Here is a 27,344-nt window from a genome sequence, read left to right on the forward strand (position 1 = left end):
GTAGGAATTTTAAGTCAAGGCTTTCTTTTTATAGGATTATAGTTTTCACCTTGCTCCCTCTCTATGTTAATTAGAAGAGACCTTTTTTTTTTTAGAATGTAGTATTAAATAATTGCATTAGATGATTTTCCTGCCTTTTGCTTTTGCAAAAAATTTCAAGACATATTTAAGAGATGTTGCATCTGTTCCGCTTCTAAGTGAGTAAAACAGAAATGTATTTTTATCAGGCAGTAACTCTTAGTTTACAAAGTGTTATAATAGAATTAGTCTTCAAATTATAAGCCTTTACAAAAAAATAGTATTACTTTTAGACTATTATTACGTTTATTATAAAGTGACAAATTCCATTATAAATGTTTTTACGGCCTTTTCTTTGGCAATCCTTTTTTCTAGATGGGCATTCATAATAATTCAGTTACCCAGATTGTATATGATCTGAAAAGTACATCACAATACTTTTTAGAAAGTAAAACTGTAGTTAACTAGACTGTCTCAAGAATGGAAATGCATTTAGGTGAATTAAAGTTGCTGTGTATCAAAACAAAAATCTTCTTTTGACCTTGTAGATAATCTGTATGCCAAGAATAATAGAAATTGCCATTTGTAATTGAGTCTTGTAGCATTTTATTAAGCATCAGGACTCCTGGTTTGGTTCTGTGGACTTCACACCATAAGGTTGGTGGTTCAAACCCATCAGCTACTCCTTGGAAACCTTATACAAGGTTGCTATGAGTCAGAACCGACTCAACAGTATCAAGGTTATTCAGTAACAGTGGAAGACTTAGTTAACTCTTTGATGTACCTGGGACTTCAAAAAAGTTTGTAGAAAATTGAAATTAAAGCATAATGGAGTTTCTCCACAAACATTTTGAAGCCTTCTCATATAGCCTACATGGTTTTTATTGTTTAATCTCCAGTTTTGCATACTTACAAGTCCAAATTTTGGGAAGGTCTGTAGAGTTCAGTGTAAGAGATTATAGATTTCGTTATGAGAAATGTTATCCTGGGCAATCTTAGGGTCACCTAAAAAAAGTTGCCTTGTACTCTAAAAAAGAATAGAGTCACATTTTGACTCACACTAATGTTGAGCAATTATAAAGAATGGTGTATTTCATTTGTTTTTTGTTTCTAAAAAATTTATTCTAGTTTCTTAGAACCCCTAAGTTACCAAGACTTATCAATGATGTAACTATGAACAGATATTCTATTACCTGATGCTGTTTCTTATTATAGAATGAGTGAATCAGTTAGCATAAGTTGACTTTCTTATTTAATTCTTCTCTTTTTTTTTTTTTTTTTTTTAAGTTTTATAAAAAAGGAAATTAGGAGTTTCTAGTATTCTCCATGGCTGAAGCTGAAAGTCTGAAACCTTGATTGCTTAAGCTTTATTCTAGATCATAGCTCCAACTCCTCCAGGATATAAAGAAAAGAGATAATTCCACAATGACTAGATCTTTGGTTATACAGGTAAGTCGTTTAATTTTGTGAGTAGTAAAGACAATTATAGTTTGATATTTGGGTAGAGGGCTTGTTATTTTTTTGTACTTCATTCTCTGCGTGGATGTTCTTCATCCTCTGCTGGCTGTTTTATAGGAGTGTGGAGCTATATAGTGAATGAATTAGGGGATGAAATATTTTCCTGCTCCTTTTCCAACAGGAGGCTAACGATACTGACTGAATATATTTACTGGAATCTTTAGGCTGCTGTAGTTTTGTCCTGCCCTAAGTAATTTGGACTAAATGAGCACTATGAAATTATCTGATAGCTATTTTTCCTCAATTGTCTTTTTAAGTATATATTCATACAGCTGTAGCAATCTGTCATCTTTCTGTCTGTCTTAGTACGAAAGAAAGAAGAGATCTTTTTTAAATAAGACAGTAAATAATAAAATTCCCTGACTTTGAAGAGACAAATATTATGAACCTTAAATTGCATGGGATAGGTGGGTTCCCAGACACCTTAATGGATATGATAGTAATTGTGGAGCTGAAGTAATTTTGAAAATATTTGACAAGCATAGCCCTGATATTATTAAATTTTGGAGGTATCCCTCCCAAACAGTGGAAAATAGTAAGAAGGTTTATATACTGGACAACTAGAAAAATAATCATTATTGGTGACACTTCCCAGTTACTCTTGCTCTTTTTTTTTCTTTCACTCTGGTTTTTCTACATGAACATATAGTGGGTATCATGACCATTTCGTAAACATTGTTCACTTAATAAAATGAAGTATGAAGTGGCTTAAAGCAGTTAAATGCCATTGTCTTTTAATTCAACTTTTCCTTGAATTTTTCAAAGTCCCCTCATGTTACGTAACCTCAGCTAGAACATTAGTTAATAGAAGATTGCCAGTTCTTTTTATTTTTCTCATATTACTTTGGTAATTGTAGTAGAAATAGAAAGTTACAGGCAAGTTAGTATCTTTAAAACGTCTTAGAAAAGTTCACTCCTTAATAGATTGAGGAACAGTGCTTTCTTAAGCGGACCTTTTTAGTATAGTGTTTATTATTCCTTTTAGTTCTTAATCAGTGCAGGGGCTGGAGCACTTATGATTTGAAACATAGTATGACTAATACAGTTTCAGAATGCTATACATAGATTTGAGGTAAAAATAGATTCAAATTTGATGGTGGGGAGCTCAGCAGTAAATAAAAGGGTAGGATATGTAGAAGTATAGATTTAGAATTTTGGTCTTAATATGAGCAGATAAATTTGGTTGACTGGCTCTTCTCAGATAAGCCCTTTAGTAGGATAAAAACTTATTAAGAAAAGAAGAAGGGAATGTGTTCAGCTCTGGTGATTTATCACATTCGATTTCCTCTATATTCTAGAAAGTTCTATTCTTTTGTTTGTGGATGTTGTTGTTGTTAAGTGCCGTGGAGTCGGTTCCGACTCATAGCGACCCTACACAGGGTTTCTGAGGCTGTAAATATTTACGGGAGCAGACCGCCTCATCTTTCTTCCGCGGAACCACTGGTAGTTTTGAACTGGTGACCTTGCGGCTCACAGCCCGATTCGTAACCACTACGCTACCAGAGCTCCTTTGTTTGTGGATGTTGTTGTTAAGTGCCGTTGAGTCGGTTCCGACCCATAGCGACCCTGTACAGGGTTTCCGAGGGTGTAAATCCTTACGGGAGTAGAAAGTCTCATCTTTCTCCCGCGGAGCGGCTGGTAGTTTCGAACCGCTGACCTTAAGGTTCGCAGCCCGATTCGTAACCACTACGCTACCAGAGCTCCTTTTAGCATGTAGTAAAAACTTCAGGTAATTACCAGGTTGAGTTTTGCAATATGAATGTGTTAGCTGGTGGTTTCCCTTAATTCTAAAACTAGAGTGACTGGATTTCTAGTTCCAAATGGGTTCTGGCCAAAGTTTTCACCACATGCTTCCTGCTTAGTAATCGACAGGGTTATTTTCTGAGATATTCAGTTTATAAGTGAATTAATTTCTATTCTCTTAGCAACTTGATATTTACAAAGAATATAATTTTGTACTCCAAATCTCTTTATTTCTTTAGTAAGTCTGTTTTATGCGACTAAAATTAAGAAAACAACGGCTTTATCTTTGCCAGACATGTCAAAACATTGTGGAGACTTGTTTGAGGTTATCTGGATATCTCCAAGACCCTTTTTGATCCTTGGATTTTGTTCTTTATTAGATAGTATAAAAACTACATACCTTTATATATGCCAATCCAAAATAGAACAGATGTGGAAAAAAAAGGTTAGAACAGAAGAAAATATCAGAATATAGAATACAGAGTATTAAAATTTCATTCAATTCAATCTTCATAAAAAATTTTAACCAATTTTTACGTAAGTGCATATAATATGTTAATTTCAGATAAGAATTTTAAATAATTCTCTGTCTGGCATATCCTTAGAGAGATCATAGCTTTATCTGACATATTTTATTGTTAGGATCAAATAAGGAATGAAAAAATATAACATTAATAGGATTAAATTAGTTTGAAATTTAATGACTATTTGTTAGAATGATAACAAGGTTCAGTGGCCTAAGGCAGTACTTCCAAAATTTTAATGTATTCATAAATCAACTAGCAATCTTGTTTTAGGAGATGCCCATGATACTTGTTTCAGGCCAAGCTTTGTGTTGCAAGAATCTGAGGTATCAAAATGGTTAAAAAATTTAATAAAACAGATTTCGTTTTAAATATGACCCAATAGCATGGGACTTGAGAACCCTGAAACTTGAACTTTGTAGTTGAGGAATTAAGTAAAAACATTTTTGGTAGGAAAAAATAGTAAGCCAATCTTTTTATATACATCTACATTTTGATATTTTAATCACTGAAATGGTGAAGAAATAAAATAAACCACCATTATAAGGTGGTATTATGTAATGATACTGGAATACATACACTTTATAACTATTTCTGGGTACTACTACTGCTACTATTACAAGATTTACTTCATCTAAATTAGCCTCTCTCAAGAAAGTATATCACGAGGTAGAGATTTTGTTCTTTTTCAGATGCCTGTTATTAGAATTAGAATCATTTAAGAGGTTTAGATTTGAATTTTTTAAGAGGTTTAATTAACATTGCATTTTAAAAGGTAAAGATAAATTGTTTTTTGTGTGATTATAATATAACTCTTTGATAATATATATAGTTTGTAAATGCAATTGAAGTATGCATTTAAAAATATTTGCATTAAAGCTTATAAGTAAAGTTTATGTTTAAAATTGATTATTATTTATGTAGGTATTTAATATTTAAAAATCAGTAACCTTGAAATTTGAGATGTTCAGTTATGAAAGTAAATAGATTGTCTTTAATCTTTTCAGTTTGACCTTTTGAAACATCTTTCAAAGCTTAACATGAAACTTTTGTAACCGAAAGTAAGAAGTCTACAGGAAATTCAGTGTTTATGCTTCAAGTGACACCAATTATTCTTCTTCCCACATCACTCTCTATTCAACTGGATTGAATAATTCATTGCAGTGGCCACTCAGAAATCGGGCAGCATGCTCGTAGTTATGAAGTTTATTAGCGAAGTTAGCAGCTTACATTCCAGGGTCAGAATTTTCAGGGCACAGTTGTTATAGGACAGTCTCTCTTAGTTGTGCCCACAGGCAGACCTCTCTCTGCATAGCCAATGTTACAAAGCTTTTTTTAGGGCTGCTGATAAATGCACACAGGACATATCACTCCACCATAAGCCTAGGCTTGAAGGCACAGACTCTAGCTCTATGCATCAGCAAACCTAGTTTCCCCAGTTATAGGCTTGAAGGCACCCCTCTCAGCAAGCCTCCTTCCCAAGGTTATTCAGCTTTATTTGCTCCATGGGCTGGGAAGCCCACTGCTCTGTCTGTGCTTTGGCTCTTAGTTCTGCTGAGCTGCTCCTCCGCTGCTCCTCTTTTGTCACAGCTTTCTGTTCCTGGCTCAAAGAGGTTCTGTGCGCCGGGATCTCAGAGGTCCAGTGGATACACTCCACTCCTGGCTGTTCATCTTTGATGGAAGTGAGATGATTCATTTTGTATACATAAGAGTTCAAGGTTTTTACAATTACAGTTAACTAACTCTGTTAAACATTCATAACTGAATCATATAATTCTGTCAGTATCTTCTACCACCTTCTCTTAGCCAGACCTAAGGGCAAAAACATTTTTTGAAGGGACATACTAATTCAAATTCAAGATTTTAGCCAAAGAGTGTTACATGTCAGGTTCTTCAAAGAATACTAAAACAGTAAAAGGTTACTATTAAAAATGTGTCTTTAAAGTTATAATCAGTATCTTCTACTTATAATTCACTTGATTGTGGGGAACTCTCTAGAAAAGATAATCATCTAGGCCTAGTTTTATGTGTCATGAAGGCTTAAACATTTGTTAGTTAAATTTTTTTAAAAACATGCCATATCCAGTTCTGGTGTGGCTCTGTGGATTAATGCGCTGGACTGCAAAATTAGTTTCAGCCACAAGGTTGGTGGTTCATGCTCACCAACCACTCCTCATAAACCCTATATGGGTTGCTATGGGTTGGAACTGACTCAATGGCACTTAACAACAACAACAACAACAAAAATAACACTTTCTCATTTCATTTGTTAGGCCAGGAATAAATAGAGAAATCAGTTTTCTTAAAGCTTCTTTCTTTGTTTCTTCTTGTTTTAATGTGATGTATAATATTTGCTTTGTGTTTTGTAGTTCTTCATAACTTTTCCACTGTTAGATTCTTCTAATTGATATTGATTTGAAGTAGAGGGGTAGAATGGAGCTTATACTAGAAAAGGGAGGCTTTTATGACTAAAGTGGGGAGATGGGTATTGTGAATTTTTGCATCACAGCAATTATTAACCTCTTTTTCTAACCATCCTGTACCTCATTTGAAGTTAGATAGCAGAGTATCTTGTGAAAGCTAAATAGAAGAGGAGCAGAGAAATTGGAGAGTTGAAATGTTAATAGTGCTTTCATTCCGCTTGATGGGAGAGACTTTTATAAACACCATTAAACTATGCATAAAAGAGTTTATCCAAATGAATGAATCAGGTTACTTTTCAGTTTTCCTCCCATTTTTGTCAAGCTTCCACACTAGAAAACCTTACTCATCTCTCCCAAATCTCTCTTTGTATACAATAGTATACAAAGATCTACGGAAGTTCTAAGAAGGGAAGGGTGGGGCTATATTTGTCTTCCTGGTTTCTTAAATGTAACTATTTGCTTTAGAGGCTTTCCCCCCCATTTTCTTCTATCTTTAGAAAACTTCCTTTTTCCTTGTTATTTTATAGCTCCATATCTATTGACTAGGGAAGCTTGGCTTTGCTCTGTTTTGTGTGCCAGTGCAACAAAAAAAATTTTTGATGCCACATATCCTTTTGTTGTCAAGGGATTTTGCCTGAAATCATTTTAGTAAGAGTGAATGAAAAAGCAGTCTACCTTTCTACCTTCCAGTGTTTTGGGAGAAAATGAAAAATAATTGGTACAGTTTCTGTAATATAGATGTTATGTGAATTCAAGATTATGATTTTAATAACCAAGATGTAATATCCCATTTGAGACGGTCTTTTCTAGGCACAGGGTAAGAGTCTGATCTTGACAGCCCTGCCACTTATCAGATGTATGGTGTTAAATTATATAATAAACGGTCTGTGCTTAAATTTTCTCTTTTTAAAAAGAAATGACAATAGCACCTATCTGGGTTGTTGTGAGACCTAAGTGAATTAATGTATGTTAAAACATATAGAACGGTTCCTGGAACATATTAATTGTCATGTAAGTGCTATTAACAATATCAGTATCTTAGTAAATGTTAGTAAAATAAATTATGCAATTTATTAATATTGGCTATACTTGGATTAAAAAGTTATAGCTTTATACTTTTGTTTTAGGTATATTAACTATTACCTTTTTCTCATTATTTTGTTTACGTTTTTGAAGGTTTCCCAATGAGTGGATCATGATGACCGTATAGTAGGGACTTGCCATAGTATGGCTGCTTCCCGATCTACTCGTGTTACAAGATCAACAGTGGGGTTAAACGGCTTGGATGAATCTTTTTGTGGTAGAACTTTAAGGAATCGTAGCATTGCTCACCCTGAAGAAATTTCCTCTCATTCTCAAGTACGATCAAGATCACCAAAGAAGAGACCAGAGCCTGTGCAAATTCAGAAAGGAAATAATAATGGAAGAACCTCTGATTTAAAACAGCAAAGTACTCGAGAATCATGGGTAAGCCCTAGGAAAAGAGGACTTTCTTCTTCAGAAAAGGATAACATAGAAAGGCAGGCTGTAGAAAATTGTGAGCGAAGGCAAACAGAACCTGTTTCTCCAGTTTTAAAAAGAATTAAGCGTTGTCTTAGATCCGAAGCACCAAACAGTTCAGAAGAAGATTCACCTGTAAAATCAGAAAAGGAGTCAGTAGAACAGAGGAGCACAGTAGTGGACAATGATGCAGATTTTCAAGGGACTAAAAGAGCTTGTCGATGTCTTATACTGGATGATTGTGAGAAAAGGGAAATTAAAAAGGTGAATATAAGTGAGGAAGGGCCACTTAAATCTGCAGTTGTTGAAGAAATCACAGGCTATTTGGCTGTCAATGGTGTTGATGACAGTGATTCAGCTGTTATAAACTGCGATGACTGTCAGCCTGATGGGAACACGAAACAAAATAGCCCTGGTTCCTATATGTTGCAGGAAAAATCAGTAGCTGAAAATGGGGATTCGGATACCCAAACTTCAGTGTTCCTGGATAGGAAGGAGGACAGTTGTATAGACCATAACGTGCCTTGCACAAATTCAGAAGTGCAGGTCAAGTTGGAGGACCACAAAATAGTAACTGCTTGCCTGCCTGTGGAACATGTTAATCAGCTGACTACTGAGTCAGCTACAGGGCCACTTTCTGAAGTTCAGTCTTCTTTAAGGGATTCTGAGGAAGAAGTAGATGTGGTGGGAGATAGCAGTGCCTCGAAAGAACGATGCATTGAAAACACCAATAACAACGTGGACACAAGTCTTGAGAGTATGCCAGTGTCTGGAGAATCAGAACCATCTTCTGTACTAGACTGTGTTTCAGCTCAAATGATGTCTTTATCTGAACCTCAAGAACATCGATACACACTGAGAACTTCACCACGAAGGGCAGCCCCTGCCAGAGGTGGTAGTCCCAGTAAAAATAATTCTCCTTGCAGAGAAAATGGACAAGTTGAGGAGAATATTCTTAGTACCAATGAAACAAATGCTGCAATTAGTGATAATATAAGTGAATCTCACACAAATCCTGATGAAATTTCCCAGAATGAAAAGGGGATATGTTGTGACTCTGAAAATTATGAAAGTGAAGGACTAAGTAAGCCACCCTCAGAAGCAAGACTCAATATTGGACATTTGTCATCTGCCAAAGAGAGTGCCAATCAGCACATTACAGAAGAGGAAGATGATGATCCTGATGTTTATTACTTTGAATCAGATCATGTGGCACTGAAACACAACAAAGAGTATGTGTAAATATGGTAACCATGAATTCTGCTTTGTTTATTTCCCCACATTTTCTGTATCTATTCATAGCATTTTTATTACAGCTAAAATTAAGGCTTTAGCTAAAATTTTAGGTTTAACATAATGATTTTCCCAACTCTTAAAAAACAACTGCAAAAAAGAAAAGCTTTAAAACTCTCCTTTATTTCTCTTCTGTATAGTAATATGGTTTTTCGAGTTCTGGCATTTCAAATGTCAGAATAGAAATGTTATGCAGAAACATAGTTAATGATACTTTTGTTTTAAAATAAGTTTTATAGAAATCTACTTTTATCTTATTTCCCAATTAAAAATTTTTTTAAAAAATGTTCTTTATGCATTATCTATGACATTTGTAACATTTGCTTAAGAGAAGTAGATATCATTGTTAATGTGATGACAGCTGTGTGTTGTAGTTAGCATATTAACAATAGTCTATTTATATAATTTTCATAAAGCATTTGCTATAGCATTTCCTGATACTGAATAGAAGAGGAGACAAAATGCTTCCAGTTCGCAATCTTTGCCATAAAGGCACTTTAAATAAAGAATTCTGTATTGGAATTTTTCACAGTTTTGTTTAGATTTTCTTTAAAGTAGTACCGATAGTAACATAAATGAACTGGAGCTAACTATGGAGCTTAATAATCCTTGAACCCTGTAACAAGTAGTGCTCATTATAAATATCATGATCAGCAACAGTAGGAGGCAAGCTAAGATAGATGGCCACCTTTATTATTTATTACTCTTCCAGAGAATGTTTTTGAATTAGTATCACAACCAATTATATAAACTATATAAATAAAAATGCTCTGATTTGAAAAATCATTGTATTTTTGTTTTGGCAACTGTCAGATCTTTGTTGGTATCAATTCAGTGTGTCAGATCTTGTTTGTGGAACATAATATTCTTCTTGCCATGTGTTGTAGCTGGATCAAATTTGCATGTGACAAAAAGGTAGCTTTTTAGTATAGGTCTGTGTCTAAAATTGGGTTTGGTGGATCATTTTATCTTTTAAGATATCAAAACAATTCTTAGATGCTTTAAAAGTAGAAGTAACTTAAGTTCTACTAAATATGTAATAACAGTGTTTTAAAGTGGCTGTTGCTGGTAGTTATATGCGTTGTAGTTGGTCCCGACTCATAGCGGCTTTGTATAGGGTTTCTGAGGCTGTTAATCTTTATGGGAGCAGAACAGCTGGTTGTTTCAAACTGCTAACCATGAGATTAGCAACCCGACTCGTAACCGCTACACTAACAGAGCTCCTTTTTTTTTTTAAAGTAGAATTTGTCATCTGCAGGCTTAAAAGCAGATGATATGTATTGAGGAAATTCCAAAAACTAAAGAAATGTGATTTTTTACAAAATTATTAATTTATTTGCTTTTTATTGTGTGTATTTGTGTTTTAATGTTCTTAATGCTTGGGTAGCTATTATTATTAATGGAAAGTATTATTCCATTATAGGTTGCTTTTTTGTGAGTGCTCTCCTGATGTTGATTCTGAAAGGATGATATTGGAATAAAGCAATTACCTAGAGATAGTAACCATTAACATATAAAGGTTGATATTTTAATAACCCTTTAGTCATGAGCACAATATAGTGTCTTTCCCAAGGACATACAGAGTATTTGGGGATTTGAATGCTAGTTGCTTTGTTTGGACAGTAATTGAGTGACTGGACAAAATAATTCTATTTTGCCCTGCTCCAGTTTATTTTTGAAGATAGCATTTTATGGTAACCTTTATTTTTAAATATTTAATTTTTCCTTTTTTTTTTTTTTTAATCCCCTAAGGAAACAAATTAGAAGAAGTGAGATGGAGAAAGTATCTTGATGAACCTCTTAATTAATAGAGGGAAATTGGGAGAGGGTAGGGTGTTTGGTTATGGTGCAGAGTTTAATTGTGCAAAGTTCTTCTCTCCTCGCTGGGACCACTGATTCCTGTGCTTCCTGTCTAGAGCCAAGAGATTGTTGGGTATAATGTTGGCTCTTTTTTTCTAAGTTGTCATCTTTTAGTATAGTATCGCAATACTGGTCAGCCTGACAAGTTCAAGTAAATTTCTGCCCATTTGAAAATGCTATTAGAAGCTACTTGGAGTAGATGAATTATTTTCCTATATGTGTTGGAACCAACTTGATGGCACTTAACAACATATATACATACATGTGGGAAACATGGTGGCTCTATAGAATAAGTACTGTATCACATGATCAGTGGTTTCAGCCCACCAGCTGCTCCATGGAGAAAGATGTTGCTTTCTGCAATCTTAAGGATTTAAAGCCTTAGAAACCCTGTACAGGGTTGCTACGAGTTGGAACCAACTCAACAGCACTTATCAACAGTAATATACATACATGTAAGGAACCCTGGTGGTATGGTGGATTAAGCACTGAGCTGTTAATTGCAGAGTCAGCTTTTCAAACCAATGATCTGCTCTCTGGGAAAAGATGAGACAGTCTGTACCTGTATAGATTTACAGTCTCAGATACCCTATGGAACAGTTCTGTGTCCTGAAGGGTCACTATGTTGTTAAGTGCATTGAGTCGGTTCCAACTCATAGCGAACCTGTTTAGGATTTCTGAGGAGCAGCTGGTGGGTTTGAACTGCCAACCTTGCCATGATCTGGCTGTAATCACATGTGTACACATATGCCCCATCCCATCAAGTAATTTTTCTCTTACTCAACCCATGCAGGAAAAATTATCCAGAAGTTAGTTGCCTTTGAAGTGGGTAACGCACAGCCTAAAAATGTATATTCCTACTAATTGGGAAAGGAGCTCTGGTAGCATAGTGGTTACGAATCGGGCTATGAACCACAAGGTCAGCAGTTCGAAACTACCAGCTGTTTCGTGGGAAAAAGATGAGGCTTTCTGCTCCCATAAAGATTTATAGCTTCGGAAACTGTATACCAGGGTCGCTATGAGTCGGAACCGACTCCACGGCACAAAACCACCAGCACTAATTGGGGATGAATACTTCCTGGTAGCTAATTTAAAAATAGGTTATTAATAGAAAATACTGAGCAGGTCATAGTTTTTTTTATCTAGAGCCAGCCAGGAGGACATACTGTTGAATGCCAGCATATTTTATTTCAACCAATGGATTGTTTCATTTGAGTTGAAACATTCCTTTAAATTATCACTCAATCATAGTGTCTTTCTATCCTTAACATTCAAATGATAATTTAAGTCCTTGCAAGGATATTAGATCATCTAATTCTTTTAAATGTTGTATTTTTTACACATATCTACACATGAAAATAAGGAGCTCTGGTAGCGTAGTGGTTACGAATCGGGCTGCTAACCTTAGGGTCAGCAGTTCGACACTACCAGCTGTTCTGCTGAAGAAAGATGAGGCTTTCTGCTCCCGTAAAGGTTTACAGCCTCGGAAAACCTGTACAGGGTCGCTATGAGTTGGAACTGACTCCACGGCACATAACAACAACACACATGACAATACTGTGAGTAGAGTCGTCTACATATACTCTGGGTACTTATTCTTTTACCTCTCTATATACCATCACCTTTCCATTGCTGTTGTTGATAAGTACTATGGAGTCGGTTCCGACTCATAGCGGCCCTGTACAGGGTTTCCGAGGCTGTAAACCTTTACGGGAGCAGAATGCCTCATCTTTCTCCCGCGGAACTGCTGGTAGTTTCGAACTGCAGACCTTGTGTTTCAGAGCTCGATTTGTAACCACTACGCTGCCAGAGCTCCTTTCTTAGTATGGAAAATCCACAGTGTGCTTTTATGTATTTTTCTAATGAATAGTCCTACTGTCAGCAAAGGACTACAGGTATCTTTTTTTCTAGGATGAATTCAACTGGACCATTTTACCAGAATTGTCCTCTGAAAGATTAGGGACAGGAATAAAAAGAAATCTATTTTATTTCACAGCTTGCTGATCTTCAAGGTTGATACATTTTGTTAACATAGAGACTGCCTGATGACTCTATATGGCCTAAATTGCTTTCCTGGCTTGAGATCATATATTCAACTGTGGATTGATGTTTTTGTGTGGGAATTGGCCTTTTGCTGTTTGTTTTGAATCAGAAGTGCTGAAACTGATTTCTTTTGAAGTTCTTGTCTAGGTATAAGTAGGTATAGAAGATTTCAGATCCCAGGCTTTAATGTTCAGAGCTTTTCTTCAAAACCAAGCGTAATCACTGGAAAATAAATATTCAAATTGAAGTGTAGTTTGCTCCAGTATTCTTATAAGTATCGTGATGAGTTACTGGTTGAGATAGGATCAGAACTCCTGTCTTCTAAATCGTAGTTTAGAACTCTTTGAACTTTACTTGGTTACCTCATCCAATAAGGACTTATTCCATGGACTTTTGGGTTCTACCTTGAGAACTCTCATGGAGCAGAGTCTTGGATATTCAGTTTTCAAAAGTTTTGTAGCTTTGTAATTGTAGTCTTGTCATACAGAATTCTGTCATACAGAATCAACATTATGGGTAAGTAGCCTGTTGTGTTACATATTTTCATGTTCATTTTTTAAAAAAGAACATATTGTGTCTATAAAGATAACTGCTAATGTACAAACGGGGAAAAATTTTAAAAACTAGTTTTAGTTCGACTTCAAATGGATGATTGAGAACATTTGAAAACACTGATTTAGGGGTTTTAGAATATATGAGTTAGATATACAAATATTAAAGTCATAGGTTGGTAGGGAAAGCTCATGCTCCATGTACTGTCTTAGCTCACTGGGAAAGCAGTGGAATAGTAATGAGATTGGCCCCAGTAGTTTGACATAAAGGTTAATGAAGAAAGGAGGTAAACTGCTGTATAAAATTTCTGGTTGTAAGTAGTTATCAGAACATGCATTATATTCTTTATCATTTCTCTTTTTAATATGAGCATTTTACTTCAACCATTACAAATGATTTCTAAATGTAATACTCTGTTATAATCTAAGTGTATTTGCACCCAAGTATATAATTTAATCTTTACTTTCTAATTCAGAAGCATCTTTGCTGACAGAGATTATGTAATGATAGTTTTCTGGCATCACTATATAAGTCTCTTTTTTCTCTTATGTTAAGTGATTTTTAACTTCTCGGTGTTCTTTTGATTTGACTTCTGTATGTTCTAGGGTTTTGTTTTTGTAATATTTTTGATGAAAGTTTACATAGCAAAGTAGGTTCCCATTTAACAATTGATAGGTTTATTATTCCATGGAGAAAGATGATGCATTCTTCTCCCGAAAAACTATTGAAACCCTCAGAAACCCTATGCAGGATTACTGTGAGTTGATACCAACTCCATGACACTTAACAACAACATGCATATTATTCAGTGATGTTGCTTACATTTTTCACAATATGACAACATTTTCATTATTTCATTCTAGTTGTACTTTTTCCATTAATATAGCTTCTCTATAGCATTTTTCCTCTGACCCCCTCCCCTGCATTGTATCTCTGGACAGAGCATTAGTAATGGTAACCGGTCACTACCTAGTTCTTTTGATTTCAGGATAAGTGAAGTTGTGATTTCTGTGAATTATTAGTTCAAATTCACCTTTTATTTTCTTTATGCATTATAGACCAGTTTTTCCCTCCTTGTTTATTAAGGTTTTCACAGGGAGTACATTAGATAAGTACTGGACTGAAAACCAAAAAGTTGGTGATTCTAGCATACCAGCTATCCTGTGGGAGAACGAAGAGGCTTTCTGCTATTGCAAAGATTTAAAGCCTTGGAAACCCTGTACAGGGCCACTATGAGTCAGAACCAACTCGGTGGCACTTAGCAGCAACAAGGTTTTTGCACAATTTTCCTTTTCTTTCTCCCATAATTTCAATTTGCAAATGGCATTGAATTGCCACTATACTTCTGGTGACCCCCATTGTGCACAATGTTTCATCTCCAAAACTTCTTCACATTTCCTAAAGAGAACTTGGTTATTGTAGTTGATAGACTTCGTTGGCTCAGGTACCAGTTGTCAGTCATGGGTGGGTTATTGTGTGGTGGGGGTGGAAATACCCTTTTAGAAAGAGATTGGTTGGCAAAGTAGGCTGATAAAATATGACCATTATAGAACATTTGTTGGTTTTGGTAAAACTGTACATTGTTGATGGGAATATAAAATGGTACAGCTGCTCTGAAAACAGTTTGACGCTTACTTCCTCAATAAGTTAAACATAGTATTATCATTGTTGCTGTTAAGTACCATTGAGTTGGTTCCAACTCATAGCGACCCTGTCTGTATAGGGTTTCCAATGAGCAGCTGGTAAGTTTGAGCTGCTGACCTTGTGGTTCTAACCAACCTTGTGGTCCAGCACATTATCCTGCAGTACCAATTCCACAAGTATTACCCCCCCCACTCCCAAATTTAAATGTGTTCAAGCAAAAACCTGTATATGAATTTCCACAGCAACACTATGCACAATAGCCAAAAGGTGGAAACAACCCATATATCCGTCAACTAACTGAATGGATAAATATCATGTGATATTTCCATAAATTGGAATATTATTCAGCCATAAAAAGGAATGAATGCAGCGCTGATAATGTTACAATGTGGGTGAATCTTGAAAACACTATGTTAGATGAAATGAGACAAGCACAGAAAAAAGTTCATATAATTCCATTTATATGACATATCTACAGCAGGCAATTCCATAGATGCAGAAAGCAGATTATTGGTTGCCAAGGGGTGACTACTTAATGGATATGGGTTTCCTTTTGGAGCAATGAAGATATTCTGTAATTAGATAGTGATGGTGGCTAAACAACATTATGAATGTACAAAATAGTTCTAACTTGTACATTTTAAATGGTTAAATCATGAATTTCATGTTATGTGAAGTCTACCCCCCAAAAAAAAGTGTGTGGGGGGGAATATGTACATACCAGGGAATGCTCAAGATGAATCACTATTGTTGTTAAGTGTTAAGTCCTTCCCACTCATTAGAACCCTGTGTAGGGTTTGCCAGGCTTCAAATCTTTGCAGGAGCAGAAAGCCTCAGCTTTACCCTGCTGTGATTCACTATTTGTTAAGTGCATCAAGTGTCTTAGAGACCCTGTATAGCATTTCCAATTCACTGTTTTTTAAGTGTCTCTTAGAGACACTTTATAGTGTTTCCAAGGAGCAGCTAATGAGTTGGAACTGGTAACCTTGTGGTTCAAACTGACCTTGTGGTCCGGTGCTTTATTCCAGAGAGTATTTGTTGTTGTTGTTTTGTGCCGTGGAGTCGGTTCTGACTCATAGAGACCCTGTACAGGGTTTCCAAGGCTGTAAATTTTTACGGGAGCAGAAAGCTTCATCGTTCTCTTGCGGAACAGCTGATAGTTTCGAACTGCATACTGTGAGGTTTGCAGCTCGATTCATAACCACTACACTGTAAGACAGAGCTCCTTTCCAGAGAGTATAGGTAGGAATAAAATGCCATTTGTATATGTTTTTTTCCACTCTTAAGAATTTCTGTGCTTGTTTTTTAGTAACGCATGAAGGAGGTTCAAAAAGTTTGTGGGAAAATGGAGTAAAAAAGATAGTCATATATTTTCATGAACTTTTTGAAGCTCCCTTGTATGTAATGTTTGCAGGAGTACATTTGATTGAGAGGCATTACATGTACTCCATAAATTTATGGGATTCAGAAGTGGACATGGAATGAGGACTACCCTCCTGATCAGATGGATCTTGGCTGAAAGCAGAGAATATCAGAATTTTACTATTGCTTTGTTGACTATACACAAGCATTCAACTGTGTGGATAACATTGAGAAGAATGGGTATTCCTGAAACTTAATTATGCTCACGAGGAACATCTGCATAGACCATGCAGCAGTTGTTAGAACAATGGGATACTGAATATATTAAAATCAGGAAAGGTATGTGTTGTGCTGTATCCTTTCACCATACTTATAAACGGTATCCTGAGTAGATAATCTGAGAAACTGTGTTTTATAAAGAATTTGGCATCAGGATTAGAGGAAGAGTTATTAACAACCTGCTATATGCAGATGAGGAAGTTCTGGTGTGGCACTGTAGGTAATCTGTTTGCTGAGTAAATAATCTGAGAAACTGTTTTTTAACAACCTGCTATATGCAGATAAGGGAGTTCTGGTGTGGCATTGTGGAATAGGCACTACATGGCAAGATCAGTTTGAACAGCAAGGTTTAGATGGTTCAAACTCACTAGTTGTTCCTCAGAAACCCCGCATAGGGTCGCTTTGAGTCAGAATTGACTTAAACGCACTCAGCAACATATGCAGATGACAATCTTGCTTACTAGAGGTGAAGAGGCCTTTGAAATAATTACTGATCAAGATAAAGGACTATAACCTTAAGTATGGATTTCACTATAGCATAAAAAAAAACAAAAATCATTAAAACTGGACCAGTCAATAATATCACAATAAATAGAGAAAAGATTGAAGTTGTCAAAGATTTAATTTAGCTAGATCCACAGTCAGTGCCCGTAGAAGTAGCAAATGATATGTTGCATTAGATCTGCAAAAGACCTCATTAAAGTGTTCAAGAACAAAGATACCATCAGTTTGAGGACTAAAATGTGCCTGACCCAAGCCATGGTTATTTTCAGTCACCTCGTATGCATGTGAAAGTTGAACAATGAATAAGGAAGACCAGAGAAGAATGATGTATTTGAATTATGATATTAGTGAATACTGAAGAAAACCAATTCTAATATATCTTGGAAGAATTACAACTAGAATGTTCCTTACAAGTGAGAATGGCAAGACTTTTTCTCTCGTACTTTGTACTTATTGTCGGGAGGAACCAGTTCCTGGAGAAGGACGCCTTGGGTTGCCATGAGTTAGAATTGACTTGGTGGCAACAGGTAATCTTAATACCTCAACTATATAGCTTTCTATGTGGCTTCATTGCTATATTCATTTATTAAGTTTATATTATGTATTACAGCTCTATTAACCTTCCAAATGCAAATGTTTACATCATTACACAGTTTGTAGTTGCTCCCTTTTCAGTATAGTGGTGCATGTTAAAATGGACAGTCGGTAAAAAAGAGGAAGCCTCCCAAGGAGATGGACTGACACAGTAGCAACAGCAATGGGTTCAAATATAATAATTGTGAGGATGGTGTAGGATGCTGCAGTGTGTCATTCTGTTGTGATAGGGTTGCTATGTATTGGAGCCGACTCGACACTACTTAACAATAACAGCACTGGGAAAACACTACTTTATAAAGTAGCTCATATGTTAATTCAACAGAAAGTCGTTCCTTGTTGAGCCCAAGGATGCCTCTCTAGAACTTCTAGTCAGTGATGTGAGTTCAATTTGGGGATGAATTAGAATGGAGCTGTCTTAGTTATCTAGTGCTGCTATAAGAGAAATACCATAAAAGATGACTTTAACGTACAAATGTATTGTCCATTTTAGGAGGCTTGAAGTCCAAATTCAGGGAACCAACTCTAGGGAAAGACATTCTATTTGCAGGTTCTGAGAGACAATCTTTGTCTCCTTTCAGTATCTTTGGACCTGATATCCCTTGGAGATCTCCATAAGTCTTGACATTGATTTTCCTATGGGTCTAAGAGTCACAGTGCTGGGACCTGGATCCTCAGCTCAGCTCCCTGCTCATTCTTGGTGGTACTGAGGCCATTCCTTGTCTGTTAGTTAATCTCCTTTTACCTCTTGTAATGCAGGCCACAGCCTCTCTTTATATCAAGGGAGTTTCCCAGGGCTGTGAGTAAGGGTACTGATAATACTCTAATCCCCTTAGAACTGACAGACTGATCACGACAGATATCATCAGGAATGATTACATCATTATATAACTCTCAGAACTCTTGAGAATAATGGGACATCCAAGTTTATACATATTTTCTGTAGACGCAATTCATGTCTATTCCTTTATATACATTGCACGCTATATCTTGAAAATATTTTTAATACACCCTCTTCTGTCAACTAACTCCTTTGCTTTTCAACTGATTACTTCTTAATACACTTCAATGCTAGATACGGTATTCAGGACATTTCTGTGTGGTGCAAACATTTAGTGCTCAGCTGCTAATCTAAAGGTTGGTGGTTTGAACCCACTCCTTGGCACTGCAGAAGAAAGTCCTATTGAGTGACTTCTGTGAAGACTACAGGCAAAAAGCCTTGTAGAATAGTTCTACTCTAACATACGGGGTTACCCTGATCAGAATCAACTTGGTGGTAACAGGTAACCTTAATACATCAAAAGTATATAGTTTTCTATGTGATTTCCATTGCTATATTTGTTTCTTAAGTTTATTAAAAGCAAATGCTTTTTTTTTATCACCTTTACTCATAATGTATAGTTGCTTCTTGTTTAGTAGAGTTGTGCACCTTTATCCAGGACAACATCCTTTATGATAATCCATGGATATTTAAAAAATATAGGTGCTCAACTGCTGCTTCCTGGAGATTCTGGAAGTAGAAAGTGATTTTAGGGACTCATTTTGTCAAAGGAGGTCCTCAGAGGGTAATTGACTTGATTATGACCACAGCTTATCAGAATGGGGAGAGAGCCCATTTTTGTGAATCACACCAGGCCCACAACTCTTTTCCTTTTTTTTGTTTAAAAATTTTTATTGTGAATTGAGTGATAGTTTACATGGGAGAACATCTGCTTTACATTACACAGCTCTGTATTCATTTAAAAACTCCAGTACAGAGAAAATACTGCATGATTGCCTCAGCCTACCCTGATGCATCATTTACTCCATAGTGTACAATTTAGTATTCTCCCAACCAGCCTCTGTGCTTTTGTTTACCCTCTTGTTTTCTGGCTGCAATGTCTTCCTTGTGTTGTCACTATTCAATCTACATACTTTTTAGGGCTCAGCTTGGTTTTTGATTCTTACATGAAGCATAGTTTGTACCTACCTTCCAGCAATGATCATATTGTTTGTATCATGCTTATGGTCTCATCATGGTCAGTGAAATTTATCATTACAAGTCTTGCAAACTCTATGAATTGGTTACGAATTTTCTGTACTATCTAGTGTTTCAACATTTAAGTAAGTAAATAGAAATATGTAGCTTCTGAAGTATAATGATTCTGAGGGTGTTGTTAAGTGCCGTCGAGTCAGTTCTGACCCATAGCGACCTGTATAGCATTTTTGAGGAGCAGCTGGTGAGCTTGAACCGCCAACTTTGCAGTTCAAACAGCTTTGCAATCTGGTGCATTAACCCACAGCATCAAACCAGGACTCTAGCTGCATATTGATTATACTTGTGTCCTTTAGAATGGGTAATGCAACAGTATGTATATAACCATGTGAAGGGGTTCATATAAGTTCAAAAGAATATTATGTTCTTTCTGATGAGCAAGTTGATATTTATTTCACATAGGCTGCCCACAGTTTTGTTGTTTGTCTTTCTGTTCTTTGCCTACAAGGCAGGTCCATTCCATTCTATACTTTAGGAGTTTTGTAGTTGAGTATGAGATTTTTCGTTTGTGTGGTTAATTTTCATCTGTTAGTGTTATTCTAGTATTCTAGTTTACCTGTTACTTTTTAATCCTGATTTTTTTTTTCAGCTATAGTATTTGCTTTCCATAGTTACATGTCACCATGAGTTAGGTAAGTATGTTTTTTATGTGCCCATCTAAGTCTTAAGTATTGAGAAAATTGGGGTTATCTGTATCTTTGGAATACTTAAAGAACTCTTACAATGTCGTACATATCATTAAAACAATGCTTTGAATATAATTGTTTAACCACCGAAAAATCATCTGTATCTATATAATCATCCAGCTCTAATTTTTTTCTGTAGTTTTTGTTTTCATCTTTATGAATACTTTGTAATGTCTTCTGAACCATACTGTGCTTAGGAATAGTATCAAAGAAGTAAGAGAGAGAGAAACAAAGGAAGGCTTTCCTCTTAAGAATTGTAATAAATGAGATTAGTCACGCATTGATACCTTCTAACAACTAGAGGGCTAGGTGTACATAAAATATCCTACCTTCATGAAGTATATTATTTAGTGACTTACACTCGAGAGCACTTAACAACAACAATACTCTTTAGTGATCAGCCATCACATCTCCAATAATTCCCTTTTGAAGGTAACCTCTGTAAGAGAAAAGCTATGGATATATCATGAGAAGACTGTGATGTAGGGGAGTCTGTGCTATGCATGAGGTTTTTAAAAATAATTTCCTATTCCCTGAAGTCAATTACTTGGCATACTTCTAGTTATAGGCAGAGGTGGTAAACCCAGGTCTTATATATGATTCTGTATGAAGAAAACAGTGACGAAATTTATATTTATATAATATGAAACCAAACAAAACCAAACCCATTGCCACTGTGTCTATTTCAACTCATAGCAACCGTGTATTGGGTTTCCAAGGCTGTAAAGCTTTACAGGAACACAAAGCAACTAGAGTGAAACATGTCTTGTAACCCTGGAGAATGTTTCACTTAGCTTTTCACTAATGTTTTGCATATCTTTTTCAATCACTTACTTGGTCTGTTATCATTTTACAACTTGAGAAAGCTAAAATTAAATGTTAGTGACTTAAATAAGATCCTGTAGTTCTTGATTGATAGTACTGGAATTTGAGCCAGTACACCTTTGTGAATCTTAAATTCTGTTCTGTATGATTTGAAGTGATTTCCTGGTAACATTTTCCCCCTATAGAATATCTTTTGCTTTGAAGAAAAGTTGTGTAATAACTCATATGTTTAAGGGTATATGAAACGTTTGCATATACGAGGGTAAGTCAAAAATTATCTGTATTCCAGTTATATTAAAATGCCCGCCCACGTCCATGATGGATGACATTGAGTGTGCCTGTGAAATGAGTCTCTCAAGTAGACGACTGACAGTGGCAGATCAGCCATGACTCTGTCTATGAAATAATCCACGACACACTTGTGTTTCAAAAAGTTTGTGTGACATGGGTACCAAAACAGTTCGTGTGTGGATGACCATAAACAGAAACATTTGGACATCTGCAAGCAAAATTTGGACAAATACTCAAAGGAAGGTAAAAGTTTCTTTTAAAAAAATCATTACTCGTGATGAGATATGGATTCAACACTATGAGCCAATCAGCTGGAAAATTCTGGGATTCTTAGAGGCCAGTATTGGAACACTATCAGGAAAAAAGTTCAACAATCAACAGTGCTCATTATAGTGAGATGTTCTCTGAAGAGCTGAAGCTAAAATTTGAGATTAAATGTAGAGCCCACACTCTTGACACTCTGCAAAAACTTCATTTTGAGGTGTTAAAGCATCCTTTCTTTAATCCTGACATTGCTCCATTGGACTTTGACCTGTTTGTTCTCCTGAAATCAGCCCTTCAAGTGCGAAATTCACCTCTGATGAAGAAGTGAGGACTGAGGTGCCTCTTTGACCGGCAGCTCAGCCTAAAATATTTTTTAATTTAAGGGAATATGAAAGCTTGTTGACAGATGGAAAAAGTACATTGAAAAGCAAGGAGAGTATGTAAAAAATTATGTATTTGTCTTTTCTAAAAGTTGATTAAATACTACAGCCAGGATGTGGATAATTTTTTACTACCCTCTTAGTTATCGAGTAATTTGAGGAACCTTGGTAGCATAGTGGGTTCGTATTAGACTGCTAACTGCAAGGTCAGCAGTTTGAGCCCACAGGGTGCTCCACAGGACAAAGATAATGCTTTCTGCTTCTATAAAGATTTATAGCCTCAGAAACCTATACAGGGTTGCCATTATTTGAAACTGACTCATTGGCACATAGGCAGCCATAGGGTAATTTAGAAACCATCTCAAGAGTAACTTTGACCCATTGAGCACTAAAAACTTGGAGACCAGACATGATGTGAGATGACGTCATGGACGTCATACCTTAAGAAAGCAAAAGTTTATTAAAAAGAAAGGAAATAAAAAAAAAAATCTATGTCAGAAAAGACTCAAGTTTGCTCTTGAACATAGACTAGGTAAAGCAAATAGAAGAAATGATAAAGTAAAAGTTGAATAGAAAATTTCAAAGGGATACTCAAGAAGACAAAGTAAAGCATAATGAAATATGCAAAGACCTATAGTTAAAAGACATTTCATTGTAGTTTACTTTGTATAGTATACAGGAAGAGCACATTGGCATTTCTCATGCTTGAAGAACTGAAGAAAAGCAATTCAGGTCTCAGGTTGCAAAACTGAATGCCTGGACTGCTAACCGCAAGGTCAACAATTCAATCCCATCTCCCATCAGCCACTCCATGGTAAATCAGAACTGACTTGATGGCACATAACAATAACAATGTGGACAAAATATTGAGCAATACAGGAAGTATCCAAAGAAGATAGAAGGAATATACAGAGCCACTACTAAAAAGAATTGGTTCATGTTCAGGAGGTTGCATACAGTGAAGAAACACTGGTATTGAAGGAAGAAATCTAGCAGCAATGAAGGTATTGATATTAACAGAATACCAATTAAGATGTTTCAACAAAAAGATGCAACACTAGATGCACTCACTCATTTATTCCAAGATTTTTGTAAGTCAGCTACCTGGCCATCTGATTTAGAAGACATCCATATTTGTGCCCATTTTCAAGAAAGGTGATCTAACATTATGTAAGTTATTGAACAATATCAGCAAGTAAAATTTTGCTGAAGGTAATTTAAAAAATGATTGCAGCAGTCAATTGACAGGGAACTGCCAGAAATTCAAGCTGGATTCAAAATAGGACATGGAAGGAGGGGTTTCATTTGTTGATATGAGACAGATCTTGGCTGAAAGCAGAGGATACAAAAAGACATTTACTTGTATTTTATTGGCTAAGCAAAGGAATTCGACTAGTTGGATCATAACAAATTATGGATGTCATTGAGAGGCATAGAAATTCCAGAATACTTAATACTTGTACAAAACCTGTACATAGATTAAGAGGCAGCCATTCAAAAACAGAACGAAGGGATACTGTTTTGTTTCAGATCAGGAAAAGGTGTGTGCCAGAGTTGTATTCTTTCACTTATTCAACCTATATGCTGAGTAAATAATCTGAGCAGTGACACCAGGATTGAAGGAGGACTCATTAATAACCCGTGATACACAGAAGACAACCTAATTTAACAAAAGTTACAAGTATTTGAAGCGCACTCGCTGAGACTCAAAGACTGTAGCCTTCAATATGCATTACACTTCAATGTAAAGAAAACAAAAATTTCTCACAACTGGACAACAATCATGATAAACAGGAATAATTGATGTTATCCAGGATTTCATTTACCTAGATCTATTACTAACACCCATGTAAGTAACAGTGAAGAAACCAAACGACATAGCTCATTGGGCAAATCTGCTGCAAAAGATGTCTTTTAAGTGTTAAACAGCAAAGATGTCCCTTTGAAAGCTAAAGTGCACCTGACTTCATCTTTGGTATATTCAATTGCCTCATATTCCTAAGAAGATTTTTAAACAATTTCTGAAGTCTGAAATTGATCAAATATGCATTCAAGGTACATTGATAATTTGCTGATATTTGGAATGCAATTGTTGAAACAGAAAAAGAATCAGAAGTTAGAATATATAACATTGGTAATAATAGTGGCACCATACAGTCTTTGTCCTTGTGTTATTAATATATTCCACATAGCATAGTGTCCTCCAGATTCATCCATGTTATATTTCCCAGATTCTTCATTGTTTTTTAGTTGCATAGTATTCTATTGTATTTATGGACTACAATTTGCATATCTATTCTGTTAATGAACACTTAGGCTTCCATCTTTTTGCTCTTGTGAATAATGCTACAGTGAATATGGATGTGCGTATTTGTGCCATTGATTTTTATATCTCACTGATATATTCCTAGAAGTGGGATTGCTGGATCATAAGGTTTTTCTGTTTCTAGTTTTTGAGGAAGCATCATACCATTTTCCATAATAGTTGTACCATTTTGTAATCCTACCAGAGGAGTATTCCAATCTCCCCACTACTTCCATCAGTATTTGTTTGTTTTCTGTGTTTTGATCACTTCCACTTTTGCCAGGGTGAGATGATATTTGTTTGTAGTTTTGATTTGCCTTTCTTTAATGGACAAGGATTGCAAGTATATTTTCATGTATTTATTGGCCATCTTAATTCATCATGTGTCTGTTCATATGCTTTGCCCATTTTAAAGTTGGATTCTTTTTTATTTATTTATTTTTTAGTGGTAAATATTATATCTTTTTTTCATGTTTTATTGTGAATTTTATGATATTTTACATGAAAGAACTTTAGTTTTACATTCATTCCATCGTATATTGTCTCATTGCCATGGTTCCAATTCCCTCCATGCATCATCAACCGACCAAAGGGTATACCCTATAAACCTGCCCTCTACACTCCCCCGCTCCCCCATTCTTCAGGACCCAGTCCCTCTCCCTCTCTGGATCCAAAGTCCCCATCCGCTTCATCACTCCACGTCATCGTCTCTGCCTCCATCTCGGGCCTCACTGCTTCTCTGGATAGGGTCCCGCTCTCGGCTCTTCTCCGTTGATGGTCCCAGAGACCTCCGCTCCTATACTGGAGAGTCAATAACTCCCTTCCTTGCTACCAAATGTCTACCTTTATATTTCCAACCCTCACAATCAGTCCTGATAACAATCATTCACTAATGTATCACAAGTGACCCTTCTGCATTTCATTTCATCAGCTCCGCCTAGACAGATTAGATACTACTCACTGGAAATTCTGCCTTCCTCCATGCCCACTAGCTCTAGGTTCCCTCTTGAAAGCTTGTAAGCCAGTTACTTCTTGCCTTTGTAGTCCCCCGCTCCCCATTTGGGTATCCAATGTCCAAGTTGCCCATCTCTGTCTACTCTATGTGTAGAGGGGGTGGGAATGTTTCTTGCTGTGAGAGTTTGTTCCTTCTTTCAGGTTACTGCATCCATAGGTGTAAATCAAGTTCATCAAATTGTCTCATATCACTCTTTTTTTTCCCCCCTCTTCTTTCTTCTCCTGGTTGAGTTCTGATCATCCATTCATTGGGACCAGGTCACATGGGTACCATCTGCAAGTGTGGGTGTTCTTGTGCTTATGCCCTCTCTTCCTATCAGCTGGTAGCTTCACTCTCCACTCTAGTCCTCTGTGGCCACGCCGCTGACTCTGGATCCAGGAGTCCCCAGGTCTCCCCACACTGCTGGCCAGCCAGGCCCCCATCTGGGTCCACAGAAGCCCACTGAACATTGTAGGGCTTAGCTTGCCGCTTCATTGCTGCTTTTACCCCACTTTCCCCATCTGCGATGCGAATGGTCACCAATCAGGGCGCGTATTTCCGTTTGAGTCTTGGAAGGGGGTTTGCATTAAGGGGACCCGACCACTTGCCTTGATGTTTCCTAGACAAGCAATTTGTCTGTTCTTGTAGTAACAGTCCATCTGCCTCTATTGTTTTGTATTTTTCCTGTTACTTTTTTTTTTAAGTTTTCTATGTATTTTAGAGATTAGACTCTTGCCAATATATTTCATTGCCAAAGATGTTTTTCACAGTCTGTATGTTCTCTATTTACTCTCTTGGTATTCTTTGGATGATGAGCATCATTATTTAACATTTAGGAGGTCTCAGTTATCTAATTTATTTCTAGTATTCATGTCGTTTTAGTGGTGTTTGATAGACTATTTAAGCCTTAAACTAAGCCCTCTAGTTTTGTCTCTTTGTTATCTTCCATGAACTTTATAGTTTTAGCTTTAACATTTATGTCTTTGATCTATTTTAAAGTATTTTTTTGTACAGTGTGATGTATGACCCTTTCTTAAAGATCAGCTTCTCATAGATGTATGAATTTGCTTCTGGATTCTTAATTCTATTCCATTGGTCTACGTATCTGTATTTGAATCAGTAGTTCCAGGCTATCTGATTACTGTGGTTGGATAATAAGTTTTGAGATCAAGAAGCTTGTTGTTGTTGTTATGTGCCGTGGAGTCAGTTCTGACTCATAGCGACCCTGTACAGGGTTTCCAAGGCTGTAAATCTTTATGGGAACAGAAAGCCTCATCTTTCTCCCGCGGAACAGCTAGTAGTTTCAAACTGCTGACCTTGTGCCTCGTAGTCCGATTCGTAACCACTACGCTACCAGAAGCTTAGTAGTTTTTAAATGTAAAGTGTTTACTTTTTTGGGGAAAATTATTATAGGTTATTTTTGAAGCATAAGTTTGAAACCGTGTTGTTCTGAAGCATTTACTTCTGTGGGTGCTTTTGAGGCAGGGGTCATATCAGTTTAGAACTACTTGAAACTATATTTGTTTTTGGGTGCCACCCAGGTATTATGGTTTTTGGCATTAAATATGCATAAAGATTATCTTGTGATAGGTGTTGAGATTTTAATCTGACATAGTTATTGTTGATGTTAAGTGCCATTGAATCGATACCGATCCATAGCGACCCTGTTTAGAGTTTCTGAGGAGCAACTGGTGAGCTTGAGATGGG

General features: G+C 36.3%; 1 protein-coding gene across 1 annotated transcript in view; it reads left to right on the plus strand.

Moving 5' to 3' along the window:
- The first annotated feature begins 7,453 nt into the window (after positions 1-7,453).
- The window catches only part of ZZZ3 (zinc finger, ZZ-type containing 3), a 56,588-nt gene continuing 36,697 nt past the window's right edge, over positions 7,454-27,344 (plus strand). Inside the window, exon 1 of the mRNA XM_006831084.1 lies at positions 7,454-8,958. Coding sequence (XP_006831147.1) covers positions 7,454-8,958 — 1,505 coding nt within the window. The remainder of the gene's footprint in view (positions 8,959-27,344) is intronic.

The sequence above is a fragment of the Chrysochloris asiatica genome, unplaced genomic scaffold (genome assembly GCF_000296735.1).
Source record: "Chrysochloris asiatica unplaced genomic scaffold, ChrAsi1.0 scaffold00002, whole genome shotgun sequence".
Taxonomy (NCBI): domain Eukaryota; kingdom Metazoa; phylum Chordata; class Mammalia; order Afrosoricida; family Chrysochloridae; genus Chrysochloris; species Chrysochloris asiatica.